Source organism: Leucopleurus acutus (genome assembly GCF_964270905.1).
Source record: "Leucopleurus acutus genome assembly, chromosome: 1".
Lineage (NCBI taxonomy): Eukaryota > Metazoa > Chordata > Mammalia > Artiodactyla > Delphinidae > Leucopleurus > Leucopleurus acutus.
This window is the reverse complement of record NC_139142.1, coordinates 168089969-168113579: the sequence shown is the minus strand read 5'-3', so window position 1 is coordinate 168113579 and position 23611 is coordinate 168089969. Positions and strand designations below refer to the sequence as shown.

Below are 23611 nucleotides of genomic sequence, written 5' to 3'. Positions count from 1 at the left end.
TTTAGGTCTTCTGCCCATTTTTGGATTGGGTTGTTTGTTTTTTTAGTATTGAGCTGCATGAGCTGTTTATATATTTTGGAGATTAATCGTTTGTCCATTGATTTGTTTGCAAATATTTTCTCCTATTCTGAGGGTTGCCTTTTCATCTTGTTTATGATTTCCTTTGCTGTGCAAAAGCTTTGAAGTTTCATTAGGTCCCATTTGTTTATTTTTGTTTTTATTTCCATTACTCTAGGAGGTGGATCAAAAAAGATCTAGCTGTGATTTATGTCAAAGAGTATTCTTCCTATGTATTCCTCTAAGAGTTTTACAGTGTCCGGTTTTACATTTAGGTCTCTTATCCATTTTGAGTGTATTTTTGTGTATGGTGTTACGGAGTGTTCTAATTTCATTCTTTTACATGTAGCTGTCCAGTTTTCCCAGCACCACTTATTGAAGAGACTGTCTTTTCTCCATTGTATATCCTTGCCTCCTTTGTCATAGATTAGTTGACCATAGATGCGTGAGTTTATCTCTGGGCGTTCTGTCTTGTTCCATTGATCTGTGTTTCTGTTTTTGTGCCAGTACCATATTGTCTTGATTACTGTAGCTTTGTAGTTTAGGCTGAAGTCAGGGAGTCTGATTCCTCCAGCTCCGTATTTTTCCCTCAGGACTGCTTTGGCTATTTGGGGTCTTTTGTGTCTCCATACAAATTTTAAGATGATTTGTTCTAGTTCTGTAAAAAATGTCATTGGTAGGGCTTCCCTGGTGGCGCAGTGGTTAAGAGTCCGCCTGCCGATGCAGGAGACGTGGGTTCGTGCCCCGGTCCAGGAAGATCCCACATGCCGCGGAGCAGCTGGGCCCGTGAGCCATGGCCACTGAGCCTGCGCGTCCGGAGCCTGTGCTCCGCGACGGGAAAGGCCACAACAGTGAGAGGCCCGCGTACCGCAAAAAAAAAAAGAAGAAATGCCATTGGTAATTTGATAGGGGTTGCATTGAATCTGTAGATTGTTTTGGGTAGTATAGTCATTTTCACAATATTGATTTCTCCAATCCAAGACCATGGTGTATATCTCTCCATCTGTTGGTATCATCTTTAATTTATTTCATCAGTGCCTTATAGTTTTCTGCATACAGGTCTTTTGTCTCCCTAGGTAGGTTTATTCCTAGGTATTTTATTCTTTTTGTTGCAGTGGTAAATGGGAGTGTTTCCTTAATTTCTCTTTCAGATTTTTCATCATTAGTGTATAGGAATGCAAGAGATTTCTGTGCATTAATTTTGTATCCTGCAACTTTACCCAATTCATTGATTAGCTCTAGTAGTCTTCTGGTGGCATCTTTAGGATTCTCTATGTATCTATGTATGTATCATGTCATCTGCAAACAGTGACAGTCTTACTTCTTCTTTTCTGATTTGTATTTCTTTTATTTCTTTTTCTTCTGTGATTGCCGTGGCTAGGACTTCCAAAGCTAGGTGGAATAATAGTGGCAAGAGTGGACATCCTTGTCTCGTTCCTGATCTTAGAGGAAATGCTTTCAGTTTTTCACCATTGAAAATGATGTTTGCTGTGGGTTTGTCATATATGGCCTTTATTATGTTGAGGTATGTTCCCTCTGTGCCCACTTTCTGGAGAGTTTTTATCATAAATGGGTGTTGAATTTTGTCACAAGCTTTTTCTGCATCTATTGAGATGTTCATATGTTTTTTATTCTTCAATTTGTTAATATGGTGTATCACATTGATTGATTTGCGTATATTGAAGAATCCTTGCATTCCTGGGATAAACGCCACTTGATCATGGTGTATGATCCTTTTAATGTTTTGCTGGATTCTGTTTGCTAGTATTTTGTTGAGGATTTTTGCATCTATATTCATCAGTGATATTGGTCTGTAATTTTCTTTTTTTGTAGTATCTTTGTCTGGTTTTGGTATCAGGGTGACGGTGGTCTCGTAGAATGACTTCAGGAGTGTCTAAAACTAGCTGTTGAATGAATTAAAATTGATTAAATGAAATAAATGAAAGGGGGGAAGGTATGTGGAAGGTGAGGAACTTAACAAAAAGACTGTCAGCAGGAACACCCTCAGGCAGGACCAGAATTTTCCTTAGAACATGGCTTTGAATCTGTTGCTCAGACAGATAGGTGATTGGAGCCCCAATTTCTTCTGCTCCATATAACTTTACCCCAGTAGTTTTAGTCTGGACAATTTTCAAGGCAGCCTTTGTCAGGAAAAAAAATAACATCCTTAGATCTTGTAACTTTGAACAATTCCATTTTCTGGCCTACCCTTTAAAATTTATAAAACATACAGCAAAGTTAACCAGTTGAGAGGGGATTTGATTTGTGGAATTATCTATAATCCAGGAAAAACCAAGATTGTCTATCAAAAACAAGAACTTGTTTCAGAATAGCTCATTCAGTGTCCCTCTTTCTGGCAGCAGCCAACATGGCCAGTTGAATCATTAACCTTGGCTCCTGTGGCATAATTAAAGTACAGACAAGCTCTGGTTAGCATCTATAGCTGACGTGAACCTCAGGCAGCTTAGCCCACAATTCCTATACATAGAGTCAAGGACTGGAGAAAGGTCACAAGCCACAGTCTAATAATTCATGTCAAATTGCTCTAAAAGTGAAATCACCATACCCAAAGCCACATTTCCTTCTCATGCTCAGTTTGTTAGGCATTTGGTTAGAATGTCCAGTATCCTAATAAACTATCTCTGGATTCAGTGAAATGCAGTCATGCTGAACAGTTAAAGGTGAACAGTCAAGGAAAGTTTGGTGATTGGGGTCAGAAAGCTTCCTCAGGTGATTTTATCAACTTGCATTCTTGACCAGCTGGGCAGTGTAAGGAAGGGATCAGTACTAAGATCCAGTCAGAAAATGGAATTTATAAAAATCAGCAGTAAACTGTTAACCTATCGTCTCAAAGCTTTCAACATCATCTCTGCGATAAGTTCCAAATATTTATCTCCAGCACAGACCTTTCCCCTGAATTCCAGAATCACCTGCCCAGTTGCCTACTTGACATCTTCACTGGGATATCTAACCAAGTTTTCAAATTCAACATCCAAAACTAAGCTTTTCACCTTCAAATCTTGTTCTCTCAAAAATCTTTCCATTTCAGTAAATATCAACTGCATTCTTCTAATTGCTCAATCTAAAACCTTGGAGTTTTAGATTCTTCTAAATAGCAATTCTTCTAATTGCTCAATCTAAAACCTCAGTTCCACCCTCTCTCTCACGTGCTGTATCTAGCCCATTAACAAATACCTTGGCTCTTTCTTGAGAGTGAATTCAGAATCCAGCCACCTCTCACCAACTGCACTGCTTACAACTGGTCCAAGTCACCACTGTTACTTCAATAGCCTGATTAGTCTCTCTGCTTCTACCCTAGTACCCAGCTCTTCAGTGTGTTTTCAACACAGCAGCCAAAGTGGCGCTGTTAAAACACAAATTGTCACTTCTCAAAACCTTTAATGGCTTCCCATATGACTCAAAGCCTTTGTAGTGGCCTCCAAGGCCTGACATAATCTGTGCTCCCACCCTGTTACCTCTCTGACCTCATCTCACACAGCTCTCTCTTCACTCATTTCAGTCTAGCCACACTGGCCTCTTAATTTTTCAGACACACTAGGCATTCTCCCGCCTCAGGGTCTGTTGTACTTGCTCTTCCTTCAGTCTGCTCTGCTCTTCCCCAGATAACTGCATGGGTTCTTCCTTCACCCTCTTCAGTTCTTAGCTGTTCCCTTTTCAGTGAGGCCTTCCTTCTTGATCTGTATTTCTAAAACTGTAAAATCCACCCCAGTCCTTAACCATCCTCCTCCTCTGCTTCATCTATATATTTATTGATTTATTTTCAGCACACAGTACTATGTATTTTATTTATTTGTCTTCTTTATTGTCTGTTCCCCTACCCTTGCTAATAGAATGTATGCTCCATGAAGGCAGAGACATTCATCTCTTTGTTCCCTGAAGAATCCCCAGCACCTCTGGAATAGTGCTTTACACATTAGAGATGTTCGATAAAATTTGTTGAGTAAATGAAATGAGTCTCAGCCAGCATGTGGGCCTCCACCATCTCATTCACCAGGTTAATATCATAGATAATAATGCTGAAGACTCTAGTTTAAATGCTCAGATCTGTTAGCCAGCCCCAGGATTTATTCTAACTCATTTTCTTTTCATAATTATGACTCATTTAGGATAAGGTTTAAATTGGATAAGATTCTATCTACTTTGCCACTTCTGATTTTTTTCTTGTGTAGTGCCTCATTAAACACTAATGCTTTTTTAATTTATAGAAATAATAGTGAATAAATACACTAATGTGGCATAAAGAGTTAAAATCATTTTTTAATCCAGTGTTTATGTTTTTACTGTGAGTCTTACAAAACCCTTACCTGTGAAAGATTAGCATAGATAAGTCTTAGTTTAAGATGATGATTTAAGTGGTCAAAGTAGACATCGTTAAAACTACTTTTAAAGTAGTTTAGCTAAAAATCAATTTCAAAACAAAAAAGAAATTAGTAATTTAAAAGTAAAATCAAAGTAGCACCGTTCAGTGCTGCTGGCTTGCATACCTAGCTGTCTATTTTTTCTACCTTGAAATATATGTGCAAAACATCTTGTGATATGTGTCTAACTGAGAGGGTTTATATATACTTTTAATGTATTTACTAAAATATGCTCTGACACTTGAGTTGATATTAAAAATATCTTCTATTTGAAGGTCAGAATATCAAATCTCTTTCTAATATATCTCTGCAGTGCATTTCTAGGTCCCAAAGACCTTTTCCCTTATAAGGAATACAAAGACAAGTTTGGAAAGTCAAACAAACGGAAAGGATTTAATGAAGGATTGTGGGAAATAGAAAATAACCCAGGAGTAAAGTTTACTGGATACCAGGTGATGGTTTACTTCATTATCACTTGCTGCATCTCATTTTTTATTTTAACTCTTTTTTGGATCTTTCTTATATGTCCTTTGTACTAATGATTACCCACCACCCATTTGAAGTCAGAATTCTTTCTGGTTCCAGTAGCACTTTGGATTAAATGTACAGGCATACCTTGCTCTGTTGCACTTCACAGATACTGCATTTTTTACAAATCAAAGGTTTGTGGCAACTCTGCTTTGAGCAAGCCTGTTGGCCCCATTTTTCCAGCAGCATTTGCTTACCTCGTGTCTTGGCATCACATTTTGGTAATTCTCTCAATATTTCAAACTTTTTCATTATTCTTATATTTGTTATAGTGACCTGTGATCAGTGCTCTTTGATGTTACTATTACAATTGTTTTGGGGCACCACAAACCACACCCATATAAGACAGTAAACTTAATTGATAATGTTGTATGTGTTCTGACTGCGCCACTGATCAGCCGTTCCCCTTTCTCCCCCTCCTTGAGCCTCCCTATCCCCTGAGACACAACAGTATTGAAGCTGGGCCAGTTAATAACCCTGCAATGGCATCTTAAGTATTCAGGTGAAAGGAGAAATCACACATCTCTTACTTTAAATCAAAAACTAGAAATGATTAAGCTTAGTGAGAAAGGCATGTCGAAAACTGGAATAGGCTGAAAGCTAGGCCTCTTGGAGCCAAGCAGTTAGCCAAGTTGTGAATGCAAGGGAAAAGTTCTTGAAAGAATTTACAAGTACTACTCTGGTGAACACATGAATAATAAGAAAGCAAATCAGCCTTATTGCTACGGTGGAGAAGGTTTGAGTAGTCTGGATAGAAGATCAAACCGGCCACAACATTCCCTTAAGCTAAAGCCTAATCTAGAGAAGGCCCTAACTCTCTTCGATTCTCTGAACACTAAGAGAGGTGAGGAAGTACAGAAGAAAAGTTTGAAGCTAGCCGAGGTTGATGCCAGAGGTTTAAGGAAAGAAGCCATTTCTATAACATAAAAGTGCAAGGTGAAGCAGCAAGTGCTGATGTAGAAGCTGCCGCAAGTTATCCAGAAGATCTAGCTAAGATAATTAATGAAGGTGGCTACATTGAACAACAGATTTTCAATGTAGATGAAATGGCCTTCTATTGGAAGTTGCCATCTAGGACTTTCATAGCTAGAGAGGAGAAGTCTATGCCTGACTTCAAAGCCTCAAAGGACAAGCTGACTCTGGTTAGGAGCTAATGCAACTGGTGACTTTCAGTTGAAGCCAGTGCTCATTGACCATTCTAGAAATCCTAGGGCCCTTAAGAATTATGCTGAATCTACTCTGCCTGTGTTTTATAAATGGAACACCAAAGCCTGAATGACAGCACAGTCTATTGACAACATGGTATACTAAATATTTTAAGCCCACCGTTGAGACCTACTGCTCAGAAAAAAGATTCCTTTGAAAATCTTGATATTACTGCTCCTTGACAATGCACCTGGTCACCCAGAAGCTCTAATGGAGATGTACGATGAGATCAGTGTTGTTTTCATGCCTCCTAACACAACATCCATTCTGCAGCCATGGATCAAAGAGTAATTTAGACTTTCAAGTTTATTATTTAAGAAATACATTTTGTAAGGCTATAGCTGCCATAGATGATGATTCCTCTGATGGATCTGGACAAAAGTCACTTGAAAACCTTCTGGAAAGTATTCAGCATTCTAGATGCCATTAAGAACATTCATGATTCATAGGAAGAGGTCAGAATATCAGCATTAACAGGAGTTTGGAAAAAGTGGATTCCAAACCTCATGGATGACTTGGAGGGTTTCAAGACTTCAGTGGAGGAAGGAACTGCAGATGTGGTGGAAATGGCAAGAGAATTAGAATTAGAAGCAGAGCCTGGAGATGTAACTAAATTGTTGCAAACTCCTGCTAAAACTTGAATGGATAAGGAATTGCTTCTTATGGATAAGCAGAGTGTAGTTTCTTGAGATGAAAGCTACTCCTGGTGAAGATGCTGTGAAGATTGTTGACATGACCACAAAGGATTCAGAATATTATATAAACTTAGTTGATAAAGTGGTGACAGGGTTTGAGAGGACTGACTCCAATTTTGAAAGAAATTCTATGGTGGGTAAAATGCTATCCAGCTGCATTGCCTGCTACAGAGAAATCATTTGTCAATTGATACTGCAGACTTCACTGTTGTCTTATTTTAAGAAGTTGCCACAGCCTCCCAGCCTTCAGCAGCCACCACCCTGACCAGTCAGCAACCATCAGCATGGCTGACCCTCCACCAGCAAAAAGATTAGGACTCGCTGAAGGCTCAGATGATGGTTAGCATTTTTTAGCAATAAAGTATTTTTAAATTAAGGTATACACATTGTTTTTATAGATATAATGCTACTGCAAACTTAATGGACTACAGTTTAGTATAAACATAACTTTTATGTGCACTGGGGAACCAAAAAATTCATGTGACTTGCTTTATTGTGATATTTACTTTATTGCTGTGGTCTGCAACTGAACCTGCAGTATCTCCGAGGTATGCCTGTAATTCTATTACCTTAAGAGGGTTCATGTCAATTGGTCACTGGAAAATTGAAGTTGACAGCCGTTTATTTTGAAAATCTTGAGTAAGCTGAACTTCTTCTAATTAGAACAGAATGATTCTTTTCATAGTCTGTAGTCTTTGCTATTTTTCAAAAATGTAATTAGCTAATATTTTATTATCTCTTAGGCAATTCAGCAACAGAGCTCTTCAGAAACCGAGGGAGAAGGCGGGAATACTGCAGATGCAAGCAGTGAGGAAGAAGGTGATAGAGTAGAAGAAGATGGAAAAGGCAAAAGAAAGAATGAAAAAGCAGGCTCAAAACGGAAAAAGTCATACACTTCAAAGGTTACTAAGAAACCTTTCCCATTGTTGTTAATGCTGTATGCATATTCATTAAAGGTTTTTAGATTACTTTTAATTCATTCACTGGGCACATAGAAATATATTAGCTCTGTGGAGCCTCTGCCTTTAGAGACAGTAATATATCTGAGGGGAATAAGACAGGTGATCTTAGATGTGAGGTTAACTGGTATTGACTCATAAGGGCTGTTGACCCTGAAAATAGCACCTTCTCTGTTGGAGGAGGACTGCTCTTTAATCAAGGATGTAAGAATAGGTATTCCTCTTATAACAACCCCCGGGTGAGCCCTGAAGAATTTAGGAATATAGGAGACTCAGTACAATTTAGGACTATGTCTAGTATTATAGATGTAAATATAAAGATAGACTCTTTCTTGTCTCTCTGCTTTAAAGAATGTGCTTTGGTTCTTTATTTGTTCAGTCCTCATATTTCCAGGTCACCTATTCTATGTCAGACACTTGTACTAGGTAGATAGTGGTGAGCAAATCCAACGCCATTCCTACCCTCATGTAACTTACAATACAGTGGGTTGGAGGGGGTGGAAACACAGAGTTAAAAAACAAATAATAACTGTAAATTCTGAAAGGGCTATGAAGGAAATGAATGGGAGCAGGGAACAACAGAATAAGTGTATCTATTTAGATAGAGTGGCCGGGCCTTTCCGAAAAGATGAAATTTATGCCGAGACCTGAAAGAAGAGCATGGGACGAGGAGCGCGTGTGGCAGAGCAGCAAAGCTCTGAGGGAGGGAAGAGTTTGACATGGCCTGGATTGAAAGAAGGCAGGCATGATTGGAGAATCATGATCAGGAGGGAGAGACAGGCAAAGGCTAAATAATGGAGACTGGCACACCATGTTAAGGAGTTTGAATTTTATTCCAGATGTAACAATAATTTATTGGAGGCGTGACATGATCCTTGATTTACAAATTGAAAGTTTAGGTTTTTCATACAGTAATTCAGAAATACAATTGAAAAAACTATGATATTGTGGAAATTCTTCACCTTTTAGAAACTTAAAGCAGGGTAGATGGATCTTTGAAGATAAAGATGGGTACAAGTTTTGCTGCAATTGGTCTGTCACACAGTTGAATACTTGGACAAATTACTTCCATTTAGACTCTGGTATTTAGTGGCTGGATATACTTAGGAAATTCCTTAAAAACAAGTATCAAGGGTTTCTTAGACTTTCAACATTTTATTTTACAGTCTATAAAATCCACCCAACTGGCATACGGGTAAAATTGTATGAATGCATGTTACTTCCTGTACACCTAATGAAAAACATGGTATCTGCCTTAAATGGGGGTAAAGTTTGCAAATGGCAACAAAATAATTAGAATTTTCCCTAACAGACTGTATATTCCATAGGGGTTATTTTTTTTGGGGGGGGGGTTATTTTTTAAGCTGAATTTCTTTTAACATTTTGGACTTCATTTAAACACCAAATTGAATTTAATTTAGTTTATGATTGCCTGCTGAGCTTCTGTGTAATGTGTTGCACCACCCTAAATTATCTAAGCCCTCTAAGGTACCTGAGGTATTTAATAGTGTGGATATGTGGCTTTTAAATGTCATTATTTCATCACTCTTGTGAAAGCCAGAAGTAATAGGGCTCATACCTGGGGTGGATTTATAATTTAAAGTAGTGAAGAGGTAAAGACATACTTTACTTACTAAGGCGTATCGATTTTAAATTAAAGAATCATTTCCTTTGCTTTCCTTCAAGATCACAACTTTCATGATCACTTAAGAACCATGATTTTTAATTTTCAATATCAACCGAGTAACCTAGCAGAATAGTTCTCAAACTTTTGCATGCATCAGAATCACCTGGAGGGCTTATTAAAACACTTATTGCTGAGTGTCAGCACCCCCCACCATTTTCTATTTTAGTAGGTCTAGGGCAGGGTCCAGGGTGGGCAATTAAATATCCAGTGAGCTGGTGTTGCTGATCTGGGAACCACGTTTAGAGAACCACTTACCTCGTATAACCTCACTGCTCTCTTTGGCTTCCCAGATGTTTCCTTTTTACATCTGTTTTTACATCTGTTTCTTGAATAATCTTCCTTTACCACTAAACTTTTGGTTCACAAACTTTTTTGACTGCATCCAAGTTAGGTTGAGGGAGAAGTCCCACTTTCCCTCTACCTCACCTAATTCTGTTTTTTCTGTGGAAAAAAATGTTCATAAGAGCCATAGTATAAGCACATTTGAGGGAGGTTATATATATATATCATTTTAGCAGTAAGTGTATGTGTGATTCATATTTGAGCCATAACAGATACTAGAAAATTATAAGCAAAAAATATTTTGCATGCAAGTTATTTACTGTATAAAGTAGGGCTAATCAGAGAGCCTCACAACAAACTAAACTGATGATGATAGTAAACCGTTAGTAATCTTAGTTAAAAACCAAAGATAGCAACAGCTGGACACACAACCTATTCAAAACCATATTGATGAAACTGATGAAGGGTCCTTCCCCAAAATTACAGGAATTGCGACGATCTGCATAAGCACAGTAAGCGCTTTCTAAGGTTACCAAATATAGCTTGGCAGCCAGATTTCTTAGTAGAATACCGAATGTGACTCATTAGCAAAACATAGTAATGCCCTAATTCTAGTCTATGTATATCAAATTATAAAGCTTAAAAACTCACTTGTAGGATTACTCGTAAGTATCCTTTGTAAGCACTATAAATTTTAGGGAGTTCTGCCTATTATCTGTAAGAACTGCAAGTCAAGGACTATTACTTGAGAATTATTATATAAAGCAACTATTGCATGTCAATAATTATACTGTATTTACTAGGAGAACAAAAGTATTTCACTTTTTACATCATCATACTTGATCTAAACTTTAACTCCAGGCACTCCATGTTTGGATTATTAAATCCCTGCTTTCCCTCCTTGTAAAAAGTAAAAATGAAGTCATTTTAAACTGACATGTTGGGCTTGGTTGGTAGTTTCATTTAAGTAAGATAGAAGCAGTGTAATTCCATATTCTGTCACATAGCTAGAAGATATTTTCTCTTTGAAAGTTGCATTTTAAAATATTGATTGTCTCAGGAAGCTCAGATTTGCTAATTCATTTCTGTAAGACCAAAAGTGACTTGCTTTAATGAGTTTTGCCTTAGCTGTTATTTACCATGTGCTTAAAGATTCATAAAATTTCTCAAAAAGGAAATGTAAGTGAAATGCTACATTTTATTTTCTTAAAGGTACACAGTGGGGCCAGCTTTTGATCATTTTAATGCTGTTCTGCAAAGCAGCTCTGGCTGCAAACTATAATTGTATTTTCACCTTCACTGTAGAGTTCATCTTGGTTTCAAATGCAAGTTGATAAGAAAAAAAGGGCTAGTTTACCAGTGTGGCCTTGAGTTCTTAAATAACTATCCATAATTTAAAAGATTAAAGTTAATTCATATCATATGGTGATAGAAAAGTTTTGTCAAGATCATCCCATGTATACCATTAACCAAACAGCTTCCATAAGTGTTCCAACATGAATATCCATATAGTATCCTAGATAGTTTACCTTGCTTCTCTGGACCTCACATTTCTACTGTGAAATTATGGGGAAGGACAAGGAGACCTTTAGGGTGCCTTCTAGCTCTGTAGCCTTCCTAGAATGGTGTCCATCAGCTATATTTATTCATTGACAGTGTTCCAGGTATGTGAATCTCTATTTTCTGCTTTTAATATCACACTACTGGAAAGAACTAGAAGGTTATCTAGTCCACCTCTACTTCCTTTCCAGCTGGTGAGTGAGGTGAAATCACTTGTCCAAGGTCACCTAGCTCAGTCGTGGCACACTGCCATGTTGTATTGGTATATCCTGTATCAAGCCACAAAGACTGGATATAGGTCAGCTACTTCTACATTTCTTACTTACATTTGTGCATTTGGGTTTCTACTTTTGACTATACTTTTTAACTTGTCTAAATATTTAGAAATCCTCTAAACAGTCCCGGAAATCTCCAGGAGATGAAGATGACAAGGACTGCAAAGAAGAAGAAAATAAAAGCAGCTCTGAGGGTGGAGATGCCGGCAATGACACAAGAAACACAACTTCAGACTTGCAAAAAACCAGTGAAGGGGTAAGAATATACCTGTGATTTCTCTTATCTTCCTGTTAACTTAGAAGACATTTTGCCTCAGAACAGGTTTCATTATCTCAGCATTAGTAAACGTTGCCTTAGTAAATGGAGAAACATTCTCAGCTTGACATATACATTCACTCCCAGCTCCTGAATAAGTGATCAGATGCTTAGAGTCTGAGAACAAAAGAGAGCTGGGTGGGAATTACACCTGTCTATCAGTTTGGAACTCTGACAGGTTTATTCTTTTTTAAACTAACTTCAGCACCTTGAGAGTTTTTTAGAAGTCTGGCATGAAGTATTGAAATTATGAAATGCCACCTCAGAATTTGACAGTTGTATTTCTTATATTATAAAATGAATGGCATGTTCAAAATAGGGTATTTTATACTGCTCCTTCTTTCTTAGAAGCAGTATGTAATTTAATATACCCATGGGGATTTTAAACATTTAAATATTCAAGCTATATGTGAATATTAATGTTTAAAGGAACCAAGGGGAAAACTTGTACACTTTGAATCTTGTTAACTTTTGTTAACCTCTGTTAACTTCAAAGTCACAGGCAAGTCCACCTTCGTAAAAGTTTTAGTGAAGGCAGATTTTGCCCCTGGTCATTTTCCATGAGTCTTTATGAAGACTAATTGGACAGCAGCAAATCATTTTAAAACAATACTGATAAAATAAATTATTATTACTCTTTAGTTAAATTCTAGTTTCAGCTGAGTTCTTGCTTACTCTTTTCATTACTGTTTACCTCTCAACTGTCTCCTCCTGCTTGCAGTTACCCATGATTTTTCCCAAGTTATGATTCTATTTATTCCCTTGTTTCTCTCACCCAGCTCAGTTTACCCCATCCTCTGCCTGTCTTCCTTCTCTTGACCTCTCTCCAATAAATTTCTAGCTGTACTTCCCATGACAGAGGAAGAGGTAGTTTACACCTGTACTACTCAGTGTGTGGTCTGCAGACAGGTAGCATCAACATCACCTGGGGGCTTGTTAGAAATGCAGAATCCAGGCTTAACCCCAGAGCTATTAAATCATAGTCTGCATTTTAACTAAACGCCCAAGTCATTCATATGCACATTAAAGAGAAGCACTAATCTGCACCTTCCTATCACCAGAGTCCAGAATATTATCTCCTGCTTTCTCCAAGGCTACACCCCATCAGTGGTCCCCTTTCTCTCCTATACCTTTACTTTCTTTTCTGCTGGCTCCTTACTCTCTGCCTATAAACAGTATCAGGTCTCCCTTAACCTTAAAGATACCTCCCTTCCACCAGGTATCCTACTCTTTTCACCTTTCTCTTTATCTCTAATTTCTTAAAAGAGTTCTTTTTTCTCCCAGCGTCCATCTTCTCACCTACTCATGCCTTAACCCAGGGGTCCCCAACCCCCAGGCCGTGGACCGCTACCTGTCCGTCAGAGGCCTGTTAGGAACTGGGCCACCCAGCAGGAGGTGAGCGGCGGGTGAGCAAGGAAGCTTCATCTGCCGCTCCCCATCGCTCGCGTTACCGCCGGAACCATCTCCCCCCCGCACCCCACCCCAGCCCCCGCACCCCAGTCCGTGGAAAAATTGTCTTCAATGAAACACAGTCCCTGGTGCCAAATAGGTTGGGGACCCATGGCACTCTTGTTTCTTCTTTGACCGGTTCATGGAAACTGCTCTTGTAAAGGTTCCTAGTGATCCTCTCATTGCCAAATCCAGTGTCTCCTTTAGTCTTTATTTTACTCTGCAGCATTTAATACCATTAGCCACTTTCTCCTCCTGACTTTGCCTCCAGGTCACCAGTCTCTTCTGCTTCCTCTCCCAGTGTCTCCTCAGTCTCCTTCTAGAGCACTTTTCTCTAGGCTGTCTTGGTACACTTCCAGTCTGAAAGCTTCCCCTGTTTCCATCTTATGCACTCATGTGGTTTCAGCTGTTAGGTGTTACTGATGACTTCTCACTCTAGCTCTTGCATTGTAGATTCATTTTTCTAATTTAATAAAACCATTTCTACTTTAATAACTTGAAAGCACCTCAGAAGATAGTTGCTACTAGAAGTAACAACAGCAGCAGAGTCAGAGTAGTAGTGGCTAACATTTTTACCATGTGCCACATACTGTGCTAAATGCTGTACATGCATTTGATCCTCATACAAATCCCAGGAGGTAGGTGCAGGTGTTATTTCACTTTGTAGCTGGGGAAACTGAAGCTGAAAGGATTGGGCCAGGGTCGCACAGCTAGTCAGAGCCTGAATTTGAAGCAAGAGCCTGAGATCTTTTTATTTTTAACCTGTTTCTAATAATATAATTTTATACACAAAAGGATATATATATATATAATATAAAAATAAAGTAGTAAGCATGGTAATTTAATGAATAGCAGAGACCCTACCACTCAGCCAAAACTAGAACATAACAATAACTTGTATCTATATACGTGTTCTTCCCCATCCTATCTTCTTCCTAACCAGAGATAACCACTAGCGTTGTATTTATTATTTCCTTTCATTTTCAAAATTTTAGCCCATACCTAACATATACGTATATACTTAAATAATAATATAATTTTGCTCATTTTTGAGCTAATGCACATAAAAGAGTTTCTTTAGGGTATGTAAACTCACACTGGACATGCTGAGTCATGAGTTTAAGGTTTTTAACTTTACAAGGTAATGCCAAAGTATTTTCCTAAGTTGTTGGATCCATGTATACTCCCACCATCAGTGTATGAGTTCCCTGTGACTAACTGGGCATTGTCAGACTTTAAAATTTTTGCCAATATAGTGGATGTAAATTATAGTCTAAATTTGTGATTCTTTGATCAATAATGAAGTTGAGCCTCTTTTCACATGTTTATTGACCACCTCTGTTTCCTCTTCTGTGCAGTGCTTGATTTTGGTTTTTTGCCCATTTCCTGTTGGACTTCTTTTCTTACTGACTTGTAGGACTCCTTTACATATTCTGGATTCTCACTGCCATGAGTGGTCATATGCATTGCAGATATCTTCTCTAAGCTGTTAGTGAACAGACTTTCTTAATTTTATTGTAGTCAAATGTATCAAACTTTCCTTGTTATGGTTATCGTTTTTCTGTCTTGTTTGAGAAGTCTTTTCCTATCTCAAAGTCAGAAAGGTATTCTCCTATATTTCCTTTTAAAATTGTAAAGTTTTGTTCTTAACATTTCAGTGTTTAATCCATCTGGAATTGATTTTTGTGTATAGTATGAGATAGGCTCCCACTGCATTTTCCCCATAGCATAACCATTTAACCAGCACCGTTTATTAAATAGTCTCTCCTTTCCTCTCTGATCTGCAGTGTCATCTGTCATATAGCCATGGGTCTCTCTCTGGGTTCTCTATTCTGTTCCTTTGGTCAGTACTAAACTTTCTTAAATTTTAGTAGCTTTATAATGTGTCCTGATATCTTATAGGGCAAGTAGCCTAATTTTTTTTTCAAATATTTAATAGACATGGTCCAGGATAGAAGGTCGGAGGGGCTTTTTTTTCTTGATGGGAGAATATACAGCACATATGCTGATGAGAATGATCCAAATATGGAATGATCACAAAATAATAATGTAAGAAAAAATTGCCACAGTAGTGCTCTACAGAAGGCAAGAAGGCATAAAATCTAGTGCACATCCGGAAGGGTTACCTTACTCCATCCACTGAAGCAGGAGGAAATGCAGAGCGTTTGGGCACAGGGGCAGGTAAATGAGTACTTGGGGTGAGAGCATGCAAAAGTTCTCTTCTGATTGCTTTTATCTTCTTAGGAAGCAAGGACAACATTTGAGAGTGAGAACAGGAAGAAGTGTTGAAAGTTTAAAGAGAGAGGAAAAGGGATAAAATAGTTACTTAGAAGAACAGAAGAGTGATTGGACTTGGGAAATGAAGTTGAATTGCCAGACAGCGGTAAGGGCCCACGTGAGGTTAGTGGTCATGAATTTAAAGTGAGAACAGTCAGATGGCTGTGTGTTTTTCTCCAGGCATATTCAATTGTGCAATCATGGAGTGGCAGAGAATTGCATTTAACTAGAATTGGTGCTTGCCCAGAGAATAAAGGAGGTTCAAGACAAGGGAGTTGAGGATGTATGCAAGGAAGGGATTAATTATAATGATGGACCCATGGAATCCAAAATATGTTCAGAGGGAAATAAGGCTGTGAGGAAGGAGACAGGATCAACAGATTTTGCATATCCAAGAATTCTTGGAGTTGGAGTACTGGATAAAGGGAGCGAGCTGGAAAGATAGGTGGTGATAGAATAGGAAGATGTTTAGATCAAACTGCGGAAGGGTGGCAGTAGGTGCTGATGACAGTGCAGGTGAGTTTGGTATTTTGAGTGGGACAGTTTTTCATTGTGTGAGCACTGTTCACATCGCAGGACATTTAGTACCCTTGGCCCCTGCCCGTTAAATGCCACAGGACCTCCAAGTTCTTATAATAACCTAAAATGTTTCCATAATTGCCCCCAAAAGAACAGTGACTTAAAACAGTATTTGCAAATACTCTTCAGTGGTTGAGAAACACTTGTCTACGAAATAGCCATGGAAATGAGTGACTGAGGTAAGGTGGAAGACGAGATCTTTGGAGAAGAGGAAGTCTAGGAACTTAAGAGGCCAAAGTGTTGGAAAGACGATCTCTCTGCATGTCGACATCCAGCAGTTATTATGCTATTGAATGACAGTGGGCCAGAGCTAAAGTCTTCAAGGAGAAAAGGGGAGTGACCTGGGGTGTCTGGAGGTGACTGCAGTAGGGAGGGGTGGTGGCTCACAATATTGAGACTAAAAGCTAGAAGGATTATTTTTCCTGGGGATGGAAGCACAGGGGAGAGGAAGAAGAGCTTGGAAATAGTCATTAAGATCAAGGACACCTTCCCCACCTCGGGGGCCTGTAGTATAAGAGCTGTGGCAAAGGAAATAGTTACCATCTGGGGGTTGCAGGAAAAGAAGCAGCACTATCTTCAGGGGAAACCAGGTTTCAGTTAGAACAAGTTGATGAGTAAAATATATCATGAATTTAGGAAATTTGCTGATGGCTATGATTTCCAAGGGGCCCAGTGGAAGAGATTAAGGAATCTGGGTTGGGGGCGGTGGGAGCATTTAAGAGATGAGGTTATAAACAAACATGTATAAAGTGACTGAGGATGAGAGTCCAGGAAGTGATAGGAGATCTGGAGCCCATCTTGTGGCAACCGAAGTAAGCAAGAATAAAGGGCGTAAGGAAAAAGGATTATTGATGGCTCAAGGCAGATAGATAGTGGTGTTGAAGTTATGAATATCGATAAAGAAAGGAAAGAAGAGGTTCTTACAAGGAACCCACAGACTTCTGAGACCCCCTTTATTTCCAGAGGCTCTCTGCCTTCATCCTCACCCCTGCTAGTGGAAGCATGAGGCAGAAAGGGGTAGGCTCCAGAAGACTTAGAGCTCTCCTTCCTGATTCATGTGGCTATAAAGTGGAGGGGACTAATCTTTGTGGCCAGGAAGCCATGCAGATAATATACCTGTTCTATTGTCTCTTGCCATGTAACAAATTATCCCAAAACTCAGTGGCCTAAAATAGCATTTTCTATGAGTCAGGAATCCAAATAGATGTAACTTGTTGATATTTCTATCTTGATCTCTCCAAAGCTGCAGTTAAAAGTATTAGCAGGGGCTCAGATCATTTTGAGGCTCGTCTGGGGGGTGCGGAGGGGTGGTCCTCTTCCAAGTTCACTCAGAAAGTTGTTGGCAGGATTTGGTTACACACAGCTTACTGGGCTGAGGGCTTCAGTTCTTCATTGACTGTTGGCCAAAGGCCTTCCTTGGTTGCTTGCCACATGAGTCTCTCCATAAGGCAACTCCAACATGGCAGCTGGCTTCATTAGCAAGAGAGAGAATGCTAGCAACACAGAAGTCAGTCTTTTGTTATCCCATCACTTTTGCCTCATTCTGTTTATTAGAAGCAAGTCACGAGGTCCAGCCCACACTCAAAGGGAGGGTATTACACAAGGGTATGAATACCAGGAGGCAGCCATCATTGAGATCCATGTCAGAAAGCTGCCCATCCCTGAACCAACCACTGATAACAATGGGATTAGAACTGGCTCAGACCAGTCAGGTTCTCCCCATCCCTGGAGCTGGAGTCAAGTCCCCAAATCACAAGGCTATCACATAATTGTGGGGAGGAGCAGAGGATAGAATAAATGTTGGGAGGACAGCCAGAGAGTTCACTGTAACCACTAACCGATATTCATACCTTTATTCTTCTGACTCTGGAACTATTGTTCTTCCTGCCATATGGTGCTGCCTCCTTATGTCTTGCCATTGCCCTCTAGATCAAGCCCAGACTCCTTATTTCAGCATATAATGGCCTTCACACTCCAACCCCAGTTTATCTTTTCAGCCTCATTTCTCACCGTTCACTCTCATTTATTCTAAGCCAGTGGTTCATCAAGCTGGCTCAGGACCCCTTTAATACTCTTAAAAGTTATTGAGGGCCCCAAAGAGTTTTTGATATAGCTATTGATATTTACTTAATTAGAAATAAAAACAAAATTTTAAGATACTAATTTCCTTTAAAATAATAATAAACCCATTACTTAGTATATAAATAACACGTTTTTGTGAAAAGTGCATTTTCCCCAAATTTTTTTGAGAAAAATGGCACGGTTTTACATTTTTTAAAATCTCTTTAATGTCTGCTTTAATAGAAGACATCAGGCAGGATTCTCATATCTGCTTCTGGATTCAGTCTGTTGTGATGTTATTCTGGTTGAAGTATAGGAAGAAAATGTGGTCTTACATAAACATGTAGTTGAGAAGTGGAGTTATGCGTATTTTAATAGTCTCTTCATATCATTGTGTGTATTCTCTGATATTACACCAATTCTGTAAGTGGTAATTTCTCAGAGGTTAGTTGCAGTGTGGAATCTGAACCCTTTGTATTGTTTGGTTAAAATCCATTGGACTGTCTGGCACTTTGAATAGCTTTCACACATTTGGAAAATCTTTGTTCCCTGAGTTATTCAAGTTTTCCAAATATTTCATTATGAAATCTTTTTAGTCACATTTTAAATATCACTGCCTGTCTTGTCAGAAGAATCTACGTTTTGGGAAGCTGTTGGCTGTGGAGGATTTAAGTTTTCTAGAATTCTAATTTTCACTTAAAAGCTCAGATTTTATCATTGGCGACAAATACTGCCATTTTCCTTGAAATAATAGGCTCATTTCATTTATTTTTGACAAAGTGCCAAATGCCCAAGTCTGAATAACCATAGTTTATCTGTCATCATTTTTCGCAGTAAAACTGGTGCTCCATAAAATGATCCTATGGGGAAAAAAAAAAAAGATCCTATGACTTCACCTGCCTCATAACTTCTGCTTCCTATGTTCTGGGTGTCCTTCAGCTTCACTGCCACCCTACAGCCTTTCAATGTGTCTCATATTCAAATGCCTCAAGAGAGAATCTGATTGGATTAGCCAGCCATTATCCAGTATAGAAGTGGTGTGGCGCTGAGCATGGCAACCAGCGCGTTAAGGAACAAATTCTGGCTGCTTACGTGGAGGAGACTTCTAGTCTAGCAAATACTCAGAACAGTGTGTCCAGGACATTCACCATTATGAATTAACAAGATATATTTTCACACACAGGCGCACAGTGTGATTATGGTATGAGAAGTTAAAAAAATTAGATTTATAATTTGGTTTTATAAGTACTCATTTGATAGCACCTTGTTTAAAGACCCTGCCCCCCAAAAAGCATGTCCTTAAAGTTATAGTCACATTTTGCTACCACTTGCACTTTGTTTGGAGCACTAATAATATTCTGAGGCTGCCATCAGACCATCTGTTCCAAATATACTCTTCAACATGGATTGAGTAGTTGTTACTATGAATTTTCTACCAATGTAAACATAGAATGTATTGCCTTTCACATTAATATTAATAAAAAGACATTGTTACAAAGAATTTTCTTTGGTCGATTAACAATTTTTCATTGTTTTAATGGGTGTCTTCCTCCTTCACAAGGGAGGAAAATCCTCTAAAGTCTGTGAGTATAATCTTATTTCTAGTGTTTTTCTTTGTTAGGAGTCACGAGGCACTGAATCTTGCAAGTTCACAGATTTTAAATGTAATTTTTATTTAAGATTAGCTTTCTCATTTTGGTAGGAACAAAGAAGGCTAAGAAATGTACTTCTGCCATCTTGAGTGGATGGTAGGTTTAGTAACTTTTCCTATTTGAAGGTTCTGGAATTATTTGTATATTGTATTCTGTACGGTACAGGATAGATTTTGGCTGCATAAGTGAAAACATACCCATGAGTGAGCACATGTATGCTTACAAACAAGTTCATTCACTCAGTGAAGTAAAGAGCTGAAGCAGGCTGTTTTTAGAAAAAATATTGGGGGCCCGAGTTCCCTCTTTCATTCATCTCATGAGAACATTACTAAGGGGTTTAATGTATTTGGGATAATGATGAAGAAAACAAAAATAGCATCCCTGTGGGGAAATGTAATCTGATACAATTTAAAGTGGGACCATAATTGAAACATAATTCTTTTAGGAAACGGAAATATTTTATCTTTGTCACATGGATGTAATCTAAATTTTAACAGAAATCTAGGCTTCCGTTCTTTTTGTACATCTTGATTTTATTAACTTTTGTATTTCTTTGAGCCATATGTCACAAGTAAGTTGTAAATATTATACAGAATAATCTGCATACTCTTCAAATACTTTTTTTTTTTTTTTTTTTCCGGTACTCGGGCCTCTCACTGTTGTGGCCTCTCCCGTTGCGGAGCACAGGCTCCGGACTCGCAGGCTCAGCGGCCATGGCTCACGGGCCCAGCCGCTCCGCGGCATGTGGGATCCTCCTGGACCGGGGCACGAACCCGTGTCCCCTGCATCGGCAGGCGGACTCTCAACCACTGCGCCACCAGGGAAGCCCCCCCCTTTTCTTTTTCTTAATGGAACACTAAAAATGCCCTAGTCGTTCCTTTAGCTTTTTGCACTAATAGGTATAAAGCAGAGCCTCAGGGGCTGTTCTTGCTAAGTATTGTTAATGCTGCAGTGCAGGTTGGAATCTCAGAAAACCCAGTTATATACTATAAAGGTGTGGCTAGCTTTTATTCTTAATATCCAAAATCATCTAAAGGCTTGTTTTCTTTCTTTTTTTTTCAGACCTAACTACCATAATGAATGCTGCATATTAAGAAAACCACAAGAAGGTTATACGTTTGGTTGTCTAATATTCTTGGATTTGATATGAACCAACACATAGTCCTTGTTGTCATTGACAGAACCCCAGTTTGTATGTACATTATTCACATTCCTCTCTGTTGTGTTTGGGGGAAAAAAGACATTTTAGCCTTTTTTAAGGTTATTGATTTAATTTCATGTTATTTGGTTGCATGAAGTTGCCCTTAACCACTAAGGATTATCCAGATTTTTGCACAAGCTTATACAAGTCTAGGATCCTTTATCAAGGCAGTTATGTTCATCAGTCTCCTGCCTTTACTCCACCATCACCAAACACTCAGTTAAATATAAATTAGCATTTTTTAAAATGACCACTCAACATAATGCTTAAGGGATTTCCTCTCTGTGACAGAACCCAGGAACCAATTCCTAGATACACAATGTTGGCATATTGAAGATAAACTTAAAATTGTTCTTCAGTTTTGAGGCCATGTGTAAAGTTTAATCATATTGTAAAATATCTATTCCATATTAGAAATAGCTAGTTGACAGCTTATACTTCTCAAAACTCATGTTGTTAACGTACACAAACTCAGTTTCTATATGTGAAGTTAGTGAGTCTTTTGTGTTACTCCAAAATAAAGGCAATGATTTATTTTTTCCCAATCTCACTACAATTTGAGCTAATCACTCAAGCTGGATTCTTTACATTTTAAAGCTGGAATCAGCAGTAGCCCTATGGGAAGTAAGACAAAGCATTGACTTTTAAATATAGACTTTTAAAATGATCGGTTGTTTTCTTTTGGAACTAGAATTAGAATAGTTAATACTCATCCACAAACCATTATTATGTGTACATTATTGTTGCAATTGTGATAACAGAAAATTTTATTTATTTTTATGCCAGCTTATATTGTGAGAACACATTTAGTCAGTTTGGGTTTTATCAGTCCTGATATGCTTGTCCTTGGAACATCTTTCGCGTATTCGAGGTTTGTAGTTGAAAAGTTTACTGTAAAAAAAAATCAAAAACAAAAAAATGTATTGTTTTTACAGAATAAATTTATTGGAATGTGTACTGGGAGTAAGGTTTGAGGTTGTAAACAACTAAGTTAGTGTAATTTGGCTTCATATATGTAATGTGAGGTATTAATGTAATTCATATATTAAAGCAAAAATTGTTAACAGCAAGTTGACAATAGAATCAAGTGCAGGGGAGGGTTTTCTTTTTTTTTTTAACACTCTATGGGTTTTAGGGTTTTTTTTAAACACTGTGGGGAGGGAGAGGAACTGGCTACATGATTGCTTGCACGTCTATGATACTTACCAGTTCAGTGGACCCTAAATTCACACACTTGACATTATCCATGCAGTGATTTAGACCCCATTTTCTTTGGTTTTCTTATTTTGGTGAAGAGCTTGTAAATAACTTGAAGGAAAAACATGAGTGGCCCTAAAAGCTTAGGGCCGTTGATGATGATGATGGTAGTGGTGGTGGTGGTGGTGATGATGGCAGCTGAGGGCATGAAAGTGCCACTTACCACTCCCGGGCTCTGAGGCGGCAGCTGGATTTTTGGTTGGTTTCTCTTACTTAGCAAATATTGATTTTCCTCTATTATACTCACTCACACTTCCAAATATGAAGAGTTCATTAAAAGATAGTAGGAATGCCAGTCCACTTCTTTTTCCTTAAAAGGTACTTTTTAATTTTGAATATTTTAATTTAAAAGTAATGAAATTTAATTAATTCATGAAAAGTCCTCTTCATTGCTCACACTAAAACATGAGAATGTAGATGACATTTTGAACTGGAAATATAGCTGACAGATTTTTAAAACAAAAGGCGTAAAGACTACAGAACTTTTTCTGAAAAAAAATATACAAAATGTTTCAAATTTAGTAAGATTTGTCTTCATAAAAGACCAAAAATAATTTATTAAAAATACACACAGAAATACAATAGAAACATTTCCAGTCACCAATAAAATAAGGGTAATGATAAAGTTATAGATCCCTCCTTAGCTATTTAGACTCACAGAAAAATTTCAGTAAAAGCAGTTTTTGAAACAGCAGTAAATAATATACTTTCCTTGGGAAAACATTTTTCAAACAACATTTTTAAATATTCTGATAATTTGTCTTTTATATTGAGGTTGATAATGAAACATATAGATCTTATATGCAAAAATATTTCTCCATCTGTATTTGCTACTTTGAAATTTTTAATATGCATAGACCATTTTCACTTTTGAACAGTTTCCTTTTCATGCTCACTATTATAGGAGCTAAATTGTAATTTTTCACTTATATTTAAAGTGTGCAAACAGAATATTGAGATAGGTGGTCAAGTTTATTCACAAATAACTTGAAATATATTTCTTTAAACAAGCTTTCTGAATAACTTCAATTTTCCTTCAAAAAAAGAAAATTTATCCACATAATTCCTATGATAGCTCACATATACAGTACGGAGCAAGAATTTATGTATTCTTAAATGTTCCTGTATGGGAAGAGAGTGGAATGGGACCAAATATTGGTACCAAAATAACAAAAGTCAGTAATCTAGAGA

The 23611-nt window shown here is 38.0% G+C and overlaps 1 protein-coding gene across 1 annotated transcript in view; it reads left to right on the top strand.

Annotated features, from left to right (window-relative positions):
• HDGFL3 (HDGF like 3) overlaps positions 1 to 23607 on the top strand; it is a 76179-nt gene extending 52572 nt beyond the window's left edge. The window contains exons 3-6 of the mRNA XM_082847907.1: positions 4750 to 4888; positions 7609 to 7767; positions 11738 to 11884; positions 21025 to 23607. Of these exons, the coding sequence (XP_082704033.1) occupies positions 4750 to 4888; positions 7609 to 7767; positions 11738 to 11884; positions 21025 to 21030 (451 nt within the window). The 3' untranslated portion in view covers positions 21031 to 23607. The remainder of the gene's footprint in view (positions 1 to 4749; positions 4889 to 7608; positions 7768 to 11737; positions 11885 to 21024) is intronic.
• The last annotated feature ends 4 nt before the right edge of the window (positions 23608 to 23611 follow it).